Source organism: Cynoglossus semilaevis, chromosome 13, assembly GCF_000523025.1.
Source record: "Cynoglossus semilaevis isolate Cse_v1.0 chromosome 13, Cse_v1.0, whole genome shotgun sequence".
Classification (NCBI taxonomy): Eukaryota; Metazoa; Chordata; class Actinopteri; order Pleuronectiformes; family Cynoglossidae; genus Cynoglossus; species Cynoglossus semilaevis.
The window spans coordinates 10,590,292-10,605,880 of NC_024319.1; the positions used below are offsets into that span (position 1 = coordinate 10,590,292).

The window sequence follows — 15,589 nt, forward strand, 5'->3', positions numbered from 1 at the left end:
CTAGATCAATTAATTCGTTAAAAACGCATGGTCACAGGTAGCGGCGTTTGCCTTTTAAGCTGGTTGCGTGTTACTCGTCAAATCTGGCAACCCAAGGTCGACAGCTCAAATGGAAGCCAAAAACAAGAGGAGCAGCAAAAGTTCTTCGGTAAGTTTTAAATCTCTCTATATCGTTACGTGACAACGCACGAAATTCTGACTCTGTTTTTAAGTTTTTATTGTGTTTTAATTATAATTGTATTTTTATGGTGAAACATCGTTTAAATCTGCGGTTTGATGAGCAGCGTTTCACAAGAACTGTTGATGTGGTTTCTTCTACCCCACTGTGCTATGTCACAAATGACAAATAAAGATAAGTTTAAGTTTAAGTTTAAGTTAAGTTTCTGTTACATCATAGTAAATCTGACGTGCAGTTTCCACGAATGATGTGAAGAGCAGAGAATTATTTTAAATGTTTTAGAATATAGTTTTCTTTGGCCTGAGTTGAATTTAGCCCTGGCAGCCGTTGTAAACAGGTGCGTTTAGTGATTAAAAAAATCCTGGCGATTTCGCAGTGGAACTGTTCATCCATCAGTGAAGGGAGACTGTTGTCAAGAATAGACATTGAACTAAAAATGTTACATCAGTTCATGTGATCTTACATTTTAAGATTATATGTAGTCTGTTCATCTGGGCCATCTCTTGATACCAGGTCTGTAGTTATCTCTAGATTATGTGGGGGTGAAAAACAGTAATGTAGCCACATTGTAAAAGAGTGGTTTCAGCTCATGCCTTACAGCATGAAGTAAGCAGTTTGATCCCGATACTCAGGCTCCCACACAAAAACAGTTTTTTGGATCATTGAGTGTGAATGCTTGTGGTGTGCAGCCCGTGGGCTACTGTGAAGAAGATTGGTCTTGTAATCTGAGGATCTCGGGTTTGAATTCTAACATCACAAATGTCCCCTCTCAGTGGGACTGGTTAAATCTTGGTCTTCATAGATGCAGAAGATGCATCCATGAAAACAATAATATTGTACTGATGCAGTAAACCTATGGATCAGGGTATTAGAACTGTGATTGCAGCACCACCTGCAGGTGAGTGAGCTGCCTGCGTTTTATAAACAGTACTGTAAGCCAGACTAGTTCTGCACTACATCTTTAAGAGTCCAGTTATGGTAAAACGTGGTTTTATGCAGACGATAGAAGGTGATTTAACTGCAAATAAAAAGATAATTTAATAATTTTGCCACAGAAATAACTCCCATAAGCAGGTGTGTTCTTCAGATACAGAGATGATGCAATGACTGGAATTTGCCATAGCAATGCTGCATGTGAATGGCCTCTTTACAGTAACACACAGACGTACAGTAGAAGAACAGTGTACGCTGGTCATTTTGAAAGATGTTGCCCAGAAAAGTATTTTTAAGTTTTACCTTGATGTCCGATCGTTCGTCGTCCTCCTCTTCCAGGAGGTCACTGTGTTCTGTGCGCGATGTCCCCGGAGACTCACTGCTGTTTGGAGCCTGAGGAAAGACCCGCCGTTTTTGAATAATTACTACGAGTAACAAGACCTCATTTAGAGCGCAGAATTAATTCTGAATGTCATGTTACAGCGTTAAAGTGACTTTTTTCTTCTGGTCATATGATGAAAACGTACCATTGGCTCTTTGACGTCCTCCTCGTCATCGTTGCCACGCGTAGCATTGTGGTCGCTGTGAACGATCTGAACTCTGATGTCACTTTTAGAGAGACGAGTGCACCGTTTACCTGTGGAGATTTTGAGAGGGATTTTTAACATCGATACTGGTCAAAGAAGCTGAAAAAGCCGATAAAGGAAAGTGATTTCAATCTGTTGGACGTGAAGAAGTGGCCGAGGACCCTCTCGCCCATACTAACCGTTGAGCTCACCTTTGCCTGTGTGCCTGCAGCAGAGGGAAACCAACGTGATGACACAGATGAGCAGGACACAGCCTCCACCCACTGCTCCACCAACTATAATCAGCATAGGCAGAGCTTCTGGAACAAGAACAGACAAGGGAGACGGTGAAATTGAGATCGAGGTTTGAGGACACGATGTGAAGGAGACGACGGCAAGTGTTGGTGTCAAGACGAAGCAGATCGGAATAAAAGACGGAAACTAATCCATTAATTTGTCCTGCTAATCCCAGAATGTCAGTGCGTTGACACAAATTCATCTTTGGCGAGCCCTGACCTGCGCACAGCTAACCTATGCTCAAGCGGGGAATCCGACGCCCCACAGCCTGGCTATTGTCTCTAATCTCTCTGAAAGGAGGGTAACAAGGCCTGACATGCAGTGAAGCAATAGACAGTAATCTAATTAGAGATTCTAGGAGATACTGCTGCCCATCTCTCTGGAGAACACCCTCTGCTACGTTGATGTAAATTACTGGTGAGCACCTTATTTTTGGAATCTGCAGCAACAAAGGCTCCCACTGACATCAGTATAATGATCACTGTGCCTAATCCCAAGTTCACTTACAGGGGAGGCAACCGGAAATGAGCTGAGCTTGGCTTTGAGACATTGATAGAGGATATGAGACCAACCACAAACACGTGTGGCTTCCTCTAATTGACTTTTGTCCCTAATCAATATCTATGTTATGGGGCAAACATATTCATTAAAGGAACCATCTGCTGATTAAATCATATCGATTGAAGGAACATAATTAAGATAAGCACAAACCAGGAGCGTGGCTTTCACCTAATCTCCCCCTCTAATTTTAGTTTTAGAAAAAGTCACTTAAAGTTCTCTTCATGATTGTGCAGGATCAGTGTTAATGCTTCAGGCGGTTCCTACCTTGCTCCTTCAGTGTGACCAGGACGGTGCCAGTACCAAAGCGATTCCAGGCGGTGCAGTTGTACCGCATCTCAAAATCCTGTGCCAGAGTCTCGGAGAACACCAGAGAGGACAGGACACCATGGTCACTGCCGACTGTCTGCACCGAGTAACGCCCGGAAGAACCAGAGGACAGGCTCATGTCTCCAAAGGTCCAGACCTGTGTAGAGGAACAAGAAGAGATACCAGAGGGTGTTAGGTCACTTCCTGGAAGAGTCCCAGTCTCAGTCCATCTCTGCTGCTCCTCCTTAGATCCCTCTCTGCAGCTGAGAGAACTCTCTCTGTTCTGCTTTCTCTACGACGACCTTTATGGTTCTCCATGGCTGACGTAGCTCACAGGCTGATGTTTAAGCTGCCTCCCACGTCTGCCCTGCAGGTGAGGCCTGAGGAGGGTTAGGTAGCTGCACAAGGAAATGAGGCTCCTCTGTGCTGCCTCGAGCTCAGGGCCAACAGGGCCAACAGGGCACCTGTCTCTCACTCCTCCTCACACCCTAATTATCCTCTCTCAGCCCAGCGTACATTCAGCAGTTCAACAGGGTCAGCTGAGCGATGCCTCCCGGGCCGCTAATTGAATGTGGTTTGGCTGAAACCCGAAAGAACAGAACTCCCACAGCTCCTCCAAATGTTCAGCCACTGTCTGTGTTACAGTTGTGAATATGTGTGGAGACGTGTTTGTTATCAAGTGGCACAGTGATGTGCTGGTGAAGGTTGGTGTCAGGGGTGGAGTTACACCGAGTGGTTGCTCTCAGGTGGGTGTAGATGACAAGAACATAAACGTTGTGGAGCATCTGTACGAAATGCACGGGACGAAAAAAGAAGTTTAACTTACAATCTTGTCAGGTGGAGGGCTGCTCCCCACTCGGCACTCTAACTTGCCCTCGGAGTGCTTCACAGCATGCTGCATGGCATCTGCAGTGATGATGGGTGGACCTGATGTGTTGGGAAGGAAAGACAAAAAGAACAGAGTCATATGAGGATCAAAGCAACAACATTTTAAAGCTATTTGACAAGCAAAGAATTCCATACTGGACTATTAAAAAAAACCCAAAAGAATCCCCTCAGATTACTGGTCCCCAGGAAGCATATAATATATTCATCTGCAGGATGCTGCCCTCAGTTGACATTTTCTTTTTTCCAATTCTTTGAAAAGGAAACGAATCAGCAGAGAATGAGTGCTGTGTGCTATCTTTCACTGGCCTGGTCTGATGGCATCATCTATTCTTCATTATCTACTTGAACAAACTCTCGTGAGCAGACTCTCACCATTAACTGTCAGGGTGACGTCTCTTTCTGCAACTCCGATGCGAGGCACGATGGCCTTGCAGGTGTATGTTCCAGCGTCTTCCTGGGTAACAGCCTTCAGGTGCAGGGTGTTACCGTTGCTGAGCACCTAGTGAGAGATCCACAGAGACAAGTGATTAGTGTGTGTTAGAGAGAGAAGGAGCCAGACAGGAGGAGGCACTGGGGAGAGGCTGCAGACAAAGGAGAGTGTGGAGGCGGCAGCGCGGTGGGCTGACCATTGTAACAAATGCTGTAGGTTGGCGTTTAATTCCATTGTTAAGAGCTTTAATCACAACATTAAGAACTCCTACCACCTCGGAGTGACCGCACTGCTGCGGTGATTGTTGTAATTAAACAGTAGGGACAGAATGGAGCGGTCCACGGTGTGCGCCGGCCCCAGCCTTTGGAGCGGCTACACACACTCACTCCTTAGCTCATTGATCCTGTCATTCCATCAAGCTGTGATTAATCCATTTACCTCTCCCTCATCCCCTCCCGCCCCCCTCTCCCTCTGTCCAATTTTTTTTTTTTATTTCAACACACTTACAGAGTAACCCAATTAATCCATTACTGTGGTTGTGTGAGGAGCAGCAGCAGTCGGTGGATTAGAAAAATGTCTGCGTGTTTCCCCCCTGAAGAGGGGCTAAAAGCATACCCTCTCAGGGACGACAGCATCACTTACACCACCCTGCAGCCTTCTTTACTGGTGGAGCCTGCTGCAGCTTCACTTCAGAAATTATATTAGTTGCCAGAAGTGAGGCTCCTATGGGACGTCATCACTGAAGGTGTGCTCGCTAAAAGACTTTTATCAGGATGATATAAATTGAAGGTGGAAATGTCTCATTTGTTCCACCTCTGTAATTGACTTTGAGGAAATGGATACTTGAGCGCCATCAGGCCTTTTTTAATATCACTGCAGCCCAGATGTCACCTTACAGGAACTGCACCTGCTGTAATTCCATTTGTCTGAACCACACCTTAGAAAACTTGTGGATGGATTGATTGATTGAGTTTGAGTGATGACAGCCTGTCAAGTGCCTTGATGATGCTGAATGAATCTTTCAGTGGACAGACAGTTTTCTGCCAGAGGCTTCAGCCCTTGGGGAGTATGCTAAGTCGAGTTGTTGAAGATACAGCCGGAAAAAAAAAAAAAAAACGTGCAGGGGGGAAAGTGTGAGGAATTCATGCCTCAAGGCCATGTGTGAACATTTCTCTCTGGAGAACCAAGATGGTGAGGGGGCTTTAGCACCAAGATGAGTTGTTTGTGGGGGCGGTGTTCCTTACCACACTGGAGCCCTGCTTGGTCCACGCCAAGGTCAGAGGAGGGTTTCCGGTCCACGCACAAGTAAAAGCTGCATCCATCCCTATATCCACTGTCATTGGCTTTGGCTCTGACAGCAGTCTGGGGCCAACTAGAGTAAAACAACACAGACAGCCAGGTAAAATCAATGAAAGAGTGCTTTCAATATAACATACTGTATACCTCCAGAAAATCCCTCCATACACAGGCCGGCCACAGTGAACACAGCATTTGCCTTGATTTAAACTCACATTGAACGTCGACCAGAGTGCTGACGTTGGTGCTTCCTACAGAATTGGACACCTCGCAGGAGACGGGGTCCGTAAAATAGGAGTAGTCCACCGTGGCCTCGAGGCTGTCCCCGTTTGCTTCAGGGATGGGGACTCCTCCTTTTGACCACCTGGAACAAATAAATAATCACGTTTCACAGGCAAATTAGTGGAGCGAAGGTAATTAGCCATGCGTGTCAAAGTGGCTATTAGCTGATTAATGAGTGGTGCCAATCACAATCAAATACTGCCAATCAAACAGCCTATTAATCTCAACGTTAAACACTCTGCATACTTTAACTGCTTTGCCTGGTAGGATTTCTACTGCTAGATTTTTTATGTCTTTTAGAAACTACTTTCTGCTTCAGATCTGGTTTTGTTTTATTGAGAATTGAAGGTAACATTAAAAGACAAAGATAAAGGGCTTTTATACCTGTATCCTGTAATTTCAGGATTGGCCGAAGCAGAGCAGATGAAGAGAACCTTTGCTCCTTCGGTTACAGTCTGAGGCTGCACTGACAGCGTCACCGAGGGGGGGTCTGTGCACAAGAAAACGTATTTGTCAGCAAAAACAATAGAGCAGATTAGGATGTGAACACAGCCAGGAGATGTGGCGATGGGCTCTTACGCTGGACGTTGATAGTGATGGACGTCTGTCGTCCAGCAGGGGCTGCTGGGTTAAGGACCCTGCAGGTGTAGGTACGTCCAGAGTCACTGTCCTCCGGAACGATTGGAAGCATGCTGACAGCTGTCTCCCTCTTCCCATCTTCCATCAAAGCCTGCAGGGTCGGGGGACATCGTAGTAGGACTGTCAGTATGTACCAGCAACAATCTTAAAGCAGTTTTTTCAAACTGACTCCACCAGGTTGGTAGTGCAGCTAAATATCAGCCCATTGCAGCACCAGTAAATTATTTGCCATTTCTGATCCCACTCAGGAATATCTCTATGACGCTGCAGGTCTTCTTTTTTTCATCTGGGAGCCATTTAAATTTCCATCCTGTTCCTTGGCACGCCAGTTAAATCATATTTTTTACGATGCAGCGGGGATATTGTGCTGTTCCCACATTTCTGAGAGTGTTCCATGTCAGCAGTCCTTATTTGTCATCATCTTTTAAATCTATTTACTGCTCAGAGAAATCAATATGCCTAAGTGAGGAAAGGTGTAGATTCTGAGGATACGGCTCACTGCGCTCTCACTTACTATCTCGTCCTCTCATACATAGGCATGCAAGGGGAAAAGTGTGATGATGAAGGTGCCTGGTGTGGCTGTGTACGGCAGTTGGAGACGAGGGGTGTTAACAGTCATGGAGAAAAGTGTCAGAGAGAAAGGACAAACCAAACTGAGCCTTTCCACTGGACAGACAAATCAATGGGCCGGGCCTTTCACTCCCTCAGCCGGACACAAAAAAGTATTTTCTTTGCTAAGATTACTTCCCTCCCTTTTGCCTCCTGTCACCCGGACACAGCATTATTCTCCCCTGTTTCATTTCGTAGCATTGGAAATTGTGTTTTCACTAAATGGCCTCACCAAGAGTTCACACTCATTTTTTTATTCTTCACCCCCGCCCCTCCCCTTTCCTCTCCTCCTACTGCAGCCTCCCGCCTCCCTAAATGTGGCATTTAGCATCATTTAGCGTGGTCAGAGAGCATGAAAAATGTGACACTTTCCCAGCCGTGCCTGGCTTATGCTCCGGCACATCCCAATTGTGTTTCCGCATTGTTGTGGGTGATTTCTCCTCGGCTGAAAGTCTACTGTATGAAACACTCATGCCTGTCTGAGCTTTAGCATGCTCCAGTTATGTTGTGGGGTCGTTGCATTAGTGGATGCATGTATTGTGTTGGGTTGGTGGGGGTGGGGGGGGGGGGGGGGGTGTGAGAGGAGTCCTAGCTAGTCAGCAGGGTGGGGGAGATGGTAGTGGAGGGGGCTGGTGAGTGAAAATAGGAGGGGGACTGCAGAGAGAGTGTGAAGAAACCTTGTGAAAGATGTTAATGAAAAAAAAAAAAAAAAGGAACCAAAGAAGAAACAGGAAGAAATAACAGAGCAGAAGAAGAAGAACCTCAGCCTGGGAGAAAAACCATTTCTGTTTTGAAAGGCTTTGCCCTTATTGCTGCTCACTGGTACATTTGGTGATCTCACGTGGGCGTCAGTGATTGAATGATAATGCTGGACTCGGATATGTTCTTCCAGTACCTTGGAATAAATTGCAGTCTCCATGACCTCTCCATCTCTGTACCAGGTGATCTCCGCAGCAGGTTTGGCTCCGGAGGCTCTGCAGGTGAGGTTGTGAGGCGTGTAGGCTTTCAGACGAACAACAGGGCCGCCCTCCACCACAGGGTCTGAAGGAGGAACTGTAAACCGGAACAAACAAACCGCTCAAAAACAAAAACAAGGGCCAGAGAACAGTGAGCAGAAAGTTTCTCCTTTTTTGGCTTTGCATCAATACACAAAGAGGCAAACAATGTCTTATGGCCATCTCTGTTTAACAAGCTGTGGTTTAAGGCAACAGAAGCAGCCAAGTCCAAATAATGTAACACGGCCTTATTCATTTCCTTTCTTGGGACTGGCATTATTACTCCATTTGCTCTTACTGGTGCAGAGAGATGTTTCAAGTGAATTGCTTATTTGTTCATTTATTTGCATGCTTTTGCGAGCACCACTGGCAATTCAAGCGTGCCACACCTGATGAAGGCGTCCATCTCCCCAACCAATAAGAGAAGGCACAAACATGGGGTTTGTGCTGGCCTTTCTCGCTCCCTCCACCAAACCAATTTCACTGTGTGTATCTGAATTGTCAGAGGTCCTTCCGCTGCCGAGGCACGGACACTAATGGAATCCGAGTGCTAGGTGATTTTAATTTCCATGCCGATTCCCCTGACTGCACTCCCGCCGTTGACTCCTTTGACTGTGCAGGATTGCTTTGGTCTCATCTGGCCACAGTGATTTACACACATACACGCACACACACACACGTGTGCCCTGGAAATGTCACACTGCTTACGTATGTCCATATGGCCACACATAAACATGAGTTGTGGGTGATTGCACCTGAGTCATTCAGCTCTAATGATAAATGAAATGCAGTGACGGTTACGAGGTTGTTGGTTTTTTATATATATGTATTTTATGTTGAAGGGACTCTGTTTCCAACCTGTTTGTGACTGTAGGCGGGCGTGTGATGACCAAACAGTTCTGCGCCGCTGCCGTGGCGACACAGAGTACCGGTGATGGATGTGGGCGAGCCATTTGAATCAAATCGTTGAATTGATTGTACTTTTCAGCTGTGACTTCAATTTGCTCACCATTTTGTGGCAAACTATCGGCGCCACACACCGTCTCACTGCTTTGTGGTCAGAACGCAAACACTGGTTGATTCAGGTGAGAAGATTTATGGTCCAAATCCTGCGCTGTTCTGAGCGTTAATGAAGCCCAGACAGATGACAGGACTAATTAATGGCCTAATATTCAGCAGCACTGTGGAGATTCCAATTACCACAGGACCTGTACCCCCTGCCAACCCCCCCCCCCAGTTTAATGTAAAACTGCCTCCAGGTTGACAAATAGTGTTGCTAGCTGTAAAGTTTGCAAACTCTTGACTTTAAAAGCATCTACGCAAGTCATTCAGGGCGTGATTCGTAAGGAAAAAAAGTACGTTTACAATATAGTTATTAGTTGGTGCAGGTATTGTATTTTTCAAGTAATGATAAAGGTTATTTTTAGTGACGTATTAAGTCTTTTTGTCTTTTGCACCTTTGTAGTTTGTGTATTCTGTGATGAAGACACAGCACCAGCCTGCAGGACTTGGCACAAGGTCTGGTGGTGAGGATCATGTATAAGCTGTGTATCTTACCTAGTACAGTGAGCTTGGCACGGTGGGAGCGCAGTCCTGCCTGTGTAGCCTGACACTCATACACAGCATCATCCGCCAACTCTGCCGAATCGATCAGCAAGCTGTGCTCGCCTGATAGCGGGTCGCCCATTAAGGAGTAACGCGTCCAGCCTGCGTGAAGCCAGCAGAGTGAACACAATCAGAGATAAACAAACAACCCAAGGAACATGAAATGAAATGGGCTAAAAACAACAGACTTGCGTCATGAACAAAGAAGGGGGGGGGGAAACAATGTGGCAGAAAAAAGCCACAGCACCTGACTGCACAGGCACAGCTGCAGGGTTAGCACGGCAGCGCCGGGCATGGAAATGCAACACGTGACGTGGCTGCTGCATGAGAAGCAGACACGATGAAGATGTGGAGGCTAAGGTCAAGAGGGAGCTTCTCCACCTTCACTCAGCTCTACTTCACATTTAAATGTCAGCGTGTGGATAAAAGCCAATTGATTATCCACCTACTTACAAGGCCGTTAAAAAGCGAAACAACAAATTAAAGTTTGGTGGTTGCAGCAGTTTGGCCTGTCTGCAGTACATTGTTGTCTTGCCATTCATTTGTGTAAAACCCCAGCGGCTGACAGAGGAAGACTGGGTCTCTAATGAGACCGGGCATTGATCGTGGTGAGACAGACAGAGACGAAGGAAGAAAAAAAAAAAACGCAGAGAGTGAATGGAGGCAGAAAAACAAAGGTCGATGGGAATACCTGGAAGGTCTCTCTCTCCGCCCAGTGCCAGGCCATCTTTGGTCCACTGTACCATTCCCCGGTAACCCACAATGACACATGGTAGAGTCACTGACTGCCCGGAAACAACCACCTGGTCCTGTGGCTGCTGACCAATTACCCCAGGCCAGTCCCCCCCCCCCACCCCCCCCCCCCAGTTTAATGTAAAACTGCCTCCAGGTTGACAAATAGTGTTGCTAGCTGTAAAGTTTGCAAACTCTTGACTTTAAAAGCATCTACGCAAGTCATTCAGGGCGTGATTCGTAAGGAAAAAAAGTACGTTTACAATATAGTTATCAGTTGGTGCAGATATTGTATTTTTCAAGTAATGATAAAGGTTATTTTTAGTGACGTATTAAGTCTTTTTGTCTTTTGCACCTTTGTAGTTTGTGTATTCTGTGATGAAGACACAGCACCAGCCTGCAGGACTTGGCACAAGGTCTGGTGGTGAGGATCATGTATAAGCTGTGTATCTTACCTAGTACAGTGAGCTTGGCACGGTGGGAGCGCAGTCCTGCCTGTGTAGCCTGACACTCATACACAGCATCATCCGCCAACTCTGCCGAATCGATCAGCAAGCTGTGCTCGCCTGATAGCGGGTCGCCCATTAAGGAGTAACGCGTCCAGCCTGCGTGAAGCCAGCAGAGTGAACACAATCAGAGATAAACAAACAACCCAAGGAACATGAAATGAAATGGGCTAAAAACAACAGACTTGCGTCATGAACAAAGAAGGGGGGGGGGGAAACAATGTGGCAGAAAAAAGCCACAGCACCTGACTGCACAGGCACAGCTGCAGGGTTAGCACGGCAGCGCCGGGCATGGAAATGCAACACGTGACGTGGCTGCTGCATGAGAAGCAGACACGATGAAGATGTGGAGGCTAAGGTCAAGAGGGAGCTTCTCCACCTTCACTCAGCTCTACTTCACATTTAAATGTCAGCGTGTGGATAAAAGCCAATTGATTATCCACCTACTTACAAGGCCGTTAAAAAGCGAAACAACAAATTAAAGTTTGGTGGTTGCAGCAGTTTGGCCTGTCTGCAGTACATTGTTGTCTTGCCATTCATTTGTGTAAAACCCCAGCGGCTGACAGAGGAAGACTGGGTCTCTAATGAGACCGGGCATTGATCGTGGTGAGACAGACAGAGACGAAGGAAGAAAAAAAAAAAACGCAGAGAGTGAATGGAGGCAGAAAAACAAAGGTCGATGGGAATACCTGGAAGGTCTCTCTCTCCGCCCAGTGCCAGGCCATCTTTGGTCCACTGTACCATTCCCCGGTAACCCACAATGACACATGGTAGAGTCACTGACTGCCCGGAAACAACCACCTGGTCCTGTGGCTGCTGAGAGAAGTAGGCTGCTTGAGTGGCTGCTGGAAGGAAAAAGAGAAGAAAAAAAACCCCACAGTGTGAATATTACATCTTTTAGATTTAATATTTTTCAATCTATTGGATGGACAATTTATTCTCTGCTCAGGACGCTGCTAATGGCATTTTAGACTGTAATGGCAGCACCGTTCTGCAGAGCCAGCAGAGATGGAGAGAAAGGAAAGGGAAACTTGCACGAAGGAGGTGGGGGCGGAGGGGGGGGGGGAGTGAGAACAGACTCTCATGAATGGTCCGTTCTCGCTGCTGTTTTGATGGCCCATGCTGAGACAGATGACAAAACTGATGTGTGGAAATATTCCTACCCTTGCCCTGGAATTGTGGCGTAGAGGAGTGAAAGTCAGCTGTGCCTCATAACTTATTTAACTCTTTCAGCAGACCATATGGCTGTTTGCTGGTTGACATAAAGCAAACACATTTCTGGGGAGGAAAAATCTGCCCCTCTTTCACTGGGTGTTTGTTAAAATGGATGTTAAACAATCAAAACTCCATTAAATTTCCCCGGGGATCCATTCGTATGAGCCAGCTGAAAGTCAGCACAGACACCTGTCACCGTTTCGCTGCTTTGTTTAAGTATGGGCGCAGGGCCTCACCGGATTGGCTGGCCCCCGTTCACGCAAAAACTGTGCAAATAAGGATCTATGCTTCCAACTGTTTGTGTCAGTATGGTAAAGATTGAGTATTACAAACCCAACTGGTTGGGGGAGATGGCAACACTCCAGAGGTAACTAATCTCAGGGAGCAGGAGGGAGGAGAGGGAGAGAGGCGGTTGGTTGGTAATCAAAGTGGGAGTCTGTGTGAGTTGGGAAGAGGACTTTAAAAAAAAAAAAAACCTTGCCTCATTCTTCTTTCTCCGTCTTTGTTGAAGGAGTAAAGGGTGGGGGGGGGCAGAGGAAGATAAAGAGAGTTCTATTCAGACTTTGCTAAGCCCCCACTGAACTGCTTCTCTTGGTGGGAGCTTAAACAGACAGGCCTGCCCCCCCCCTCACCCCCCCCCCTTCATGGCAAAGAAAGCTGGTGAAAGGAGGGCAACATACGGCGGCCAGAGACGTGCTATTGTCCTCTTGTCCCTCTCTTTTAATAGGCCTCTTCATTTCCAATCAATCCTGCTAAATGCAAGTTTAATAGCTTTTCAATAGCAGTGTTACCCCCCAGAGGGTAGCTGGGATTTCCTCCCTCTCTCACCCCTTTTTCTTTCTCCACGACTGTTCCACCTCTTTCTCGCTCCATTCTCTCTTTTTTTTTTCTAAGCAGGGTCTTCTGTGGTTGTTGGCAGTGTTTACTCCTCACTCAATTATCCACTTCATCTCAGGCCTGCACCATGAACTGAACCCTGAACCCACCCCCACCCCCGTCTAAAAAAATCCCACCCGCCGCTTCTGTCACCAAACAACAGCACAATTACAGCAGCCAAACAGTGAGCTCATCAACCTGACATCTCCGCAACTCGGACCGTTGGTATTTTCAACCACTGTCTTGATCAGGAATTTCTATCGTAAAAACTCTGAGCCATAGAAAAGTACAGGTTTCTCCTCATTTTTTTTACCAAGCCACAAATATAAATATATTGTCGTGCGAACATTAGCGATGATGCTAGCAGTGATGATGTATTGCAAAGTCAGTCAGCCAAGCCTCCAAGGCAACTGTCTGCTGTTCGTAAAGATAAAAACTCTGCCAGCAGTTAGCGACCAACTTAATCTTGTTGATGTAATTTCAATATCGTATTGACTACAAACACACATGTATAATATATGAGCATAATTAAAATTTCATTTTTATTTGAAAAGACTGTTTAGTCCAATGAGACAAAGATATGTTAGGTGAATTTGGGCTTCATCAATATAATCGACTTCACGTGTTTGGAGAATATCGGAATCAAAGTCAATATTTGTATTGATCCTCATGTGTTGTTGGAGTAACAGTTGCTCTGGCAAGAATATTTAAAAGAGAGTAAGACAAATGTACTGAAGTAAAAGAAATTGAGAATTGATAAAAAATACAAAAAGAGTTGCGATAAAATACAATCTTAATTAGAAAATATATCCAGTTCCAAGTGTATATATGTGAGGTAGAGGGTTTAATGTGCTAGGTGTAATACAGGTAATGCTCAGAAAGGGGGAGTAATTGGGTCATTAGGTATTCTTTAGCAATAATCACTAGTTTTATGTCATTTTACTCAAAACTCTTATTGAGACGCAGGTCGTGTTCATGTGTCACGCACAGCAGATCAAAGGAGCGTCAGCGTCTTCCCGCTCAGACTGTTATGTGTTCGTTAAAGGCCGTCATTTCCTCGTTGTACCTTCAGATACGCTGGTTTTACCGTCTGTCCTTTACTTTCTGCCTTTATGAGCCATTGAACACTTTCATGTGCCTCGTCTTGCAGAGCAGGCGAGCGGGTTAGAACCCCCCCCCCCCCCGAACCCCTTCATTCCTTGTACCAGTGAGAGTACAAACATTGATTGTGCATCTTGTTCAGTGTAACCAAATGTTTACAATAAGTAATAATTCACTGGCATTGGTTGATGGTTTAGAAGGATTACATGCCGCGGATTGTTTTTCTTTACTTCGCCCACATGAAATTTCTCATGCTCACATATGGCAATTAAAAAAAGGCGTGTGCACACACACACACACACACACACGGACAGGCAGTCATTTAAATATAGAGCAGAGAGTGTGTACTATGGCGTCGTCTCCTCACTGTACTGTGAGTGATTCACTGCTCTCCAGATCCTTTATTGAAAATGCTCAACAGAACATCTCCACTGGCTAATGACTCATGCCAGATTCCTTTAATTCCTCCTTGCTGAATTAGATAATTCTTTGACGGTGTATTAGCAGCTTAATTACATGAATTCGTTTCTGGTGGAGAGAGAGAGAGAGAGAGGGAGGAGCGGAACCAGACAAAGAGAGAGAGAGGAGAGGCAGAGGAGGACCACTGAGCCGTGGGGGTGAACGCTCATGTTCCTGATCTGCTGTGGTGCCGTCTACTGAGATGTGACCCAAAGATGTTGAAGTTTTTGGTTTTCTGTTTTCCAGACTTGAAAATTAAAAGTTTGTTCACAGGCTGAAAATGTAATATTATATTTATCTGGTACTTGATCCGGGATGTTTGGCAGTACAACTCGTGTTAGCTGTACCAGTTTTTTTCTGCCTTGAATGCACTTAGGGTTTTTACTTCCAAGTTGTCGTGTGTGTGTGTGTGTGTCTTCCCTCCACCAGTAACAAGGTCAAAACACATTTGGCCTGATGCATTATAATCCGGATTTCTTACAAATGGACACGTGTGTGTGTGTGTGTGTTCACGTTGTGTGTGTGTGTGTGTAGAGTTTGTGTAATTGCCTCTCTATGCTGTGTATGTTTGTGTCAGTTGGAGTAAGCGAGGAGGATGAAGCGGTGTTAGGAGTGCAGACTTAGGAGGGCACGGTTAGAAAATACTTTTGACGCGGTGACTTTTCCGTTTCTGTCACGTGGTCGGAGTTAAGTGCTCAACGCTGCCGCTTCAACCTGCACACAACCGACTAAAGAGCTTTGAGTCAAAGCCACCGACGAGGCCGCGCTGGTTCTGGTTCATCTAAAGTGACAGAGATGGCATCTAGATCAGGAAGGATCAGGAGGAGACGGACAGATGTCAGCAATGATCTGTCCACCGCTGGGCATCTGCCGCAGTCGCACTCCACTGTGTGTGTGTGTGTGTGTGTGTGTGTGCACCATAAATGTGCTTGTGTAAGTGATGGTGTGATGATGCTAAAGACCCAGAAAGTTAATGGCTCTGCCAATGACCTTTAGATAAAATGCAGCTGTGACACGCACCGTACAGTGCACGACACAGTCATTCTATGTTACAGCATCATAGTAATCTGCCCCCCCCTGTCCCCCCCCACACACACAGGCAAATACACAGACAA

At 46.0% G+C, this 15,589-nt stretch overlaps 2 protein-coding genes across 8 annotated transcripts in view; one reads left to right on the forward strand and one right to left on the reverse strand.

The window, feature by feature from the left end:
- Positions 1-15,589, reverse strand: part of kirrel3l (kirre like nephrin family adhesion molecule 3, like) — a 35,823-nt gene that overhangs the window by 2,531 nt on the left and 17,703 nt on the right. Inside the window, exons 2-15 of one of the 4 annotated variants that reach the window (XM_008323514.3) lie at positions 11,625-11,668; positions 10,277-10,388; positions 9,538-9,687; positions 7,881-8,038; positions 6,317-6,467; positions 6,122-6,227; positions 5,671-5,819; positions 5,404-5,531; positions 4,102-4,228; positions 3,668-3,768; positions 2,800-2,998; positions 1,878-1,997; positions 1,639-1,748; positions 1,415-1,504 (exon numbers count right to left, since the gene is read on the reverse strand). In XM_008323514.3, coding sequence (XP_008321736.2) covers positions 1,415-1,504; positions 1,639-1,748; positions 1,878-1,997; positions 2,800-2,998; positions 3,668-3,768; positions 4,102-4,228; positions 5,404-5,531; positions 5,671-5,819; positions 6,122-6,227; positions 6,317-6,467; positions 7,881-8,038; positions 9,538-9,687; positions 10,277-10,388; positions 11,625-11,668 — 1,745 coding nt within the window. Of the gene's footprint in view, positions 1-1,414; positions 1,505-1,638; positions 1,749-1,877; positions 1,998-2,799; positions 2,999-3,667; positions 3,769-4,101; positions 4,229-5,403; positions 5,532-5,670; positions 5,820-6,121; positions 6,228-6,316; positions 6,468-7,880; positions 8,039-9,537; positions 9,688-10,276; positions 10,389-10,772; positions 10,923-11,512; positions 11,669-15,589 lie in introns of all 4 variants that reach the window. The other 3 variants (XM_025061842.1, XM_017037913.2, XM_025061843.1) reach the window with 3 other exon arrangements.
- Positions 1-15,589, forward strand: part of nphs1 (NPHS1 adhesion molecule, nephrin) — a 147,739-nt gene that overhangs the window by 859 nt on the left and 131,291 nt on the right. For 3 of the 4 annotated variants that reach the window (XM_025061821.1, XM_025061822.1, XM_025061825.1), the window contains exon 1: positions 38-148. The exons of the other annotated variant lie outside the window; for it this stretch is intronic. The gene's annotated coding sequence lies outside the window, so the exon portion shown is untranslated. Of the gene's footprint in view, positions 1-37; positions 149-15,589 lie in introns of those variants that run through there. 4 annotated transcript variants of the gene reach the window in all.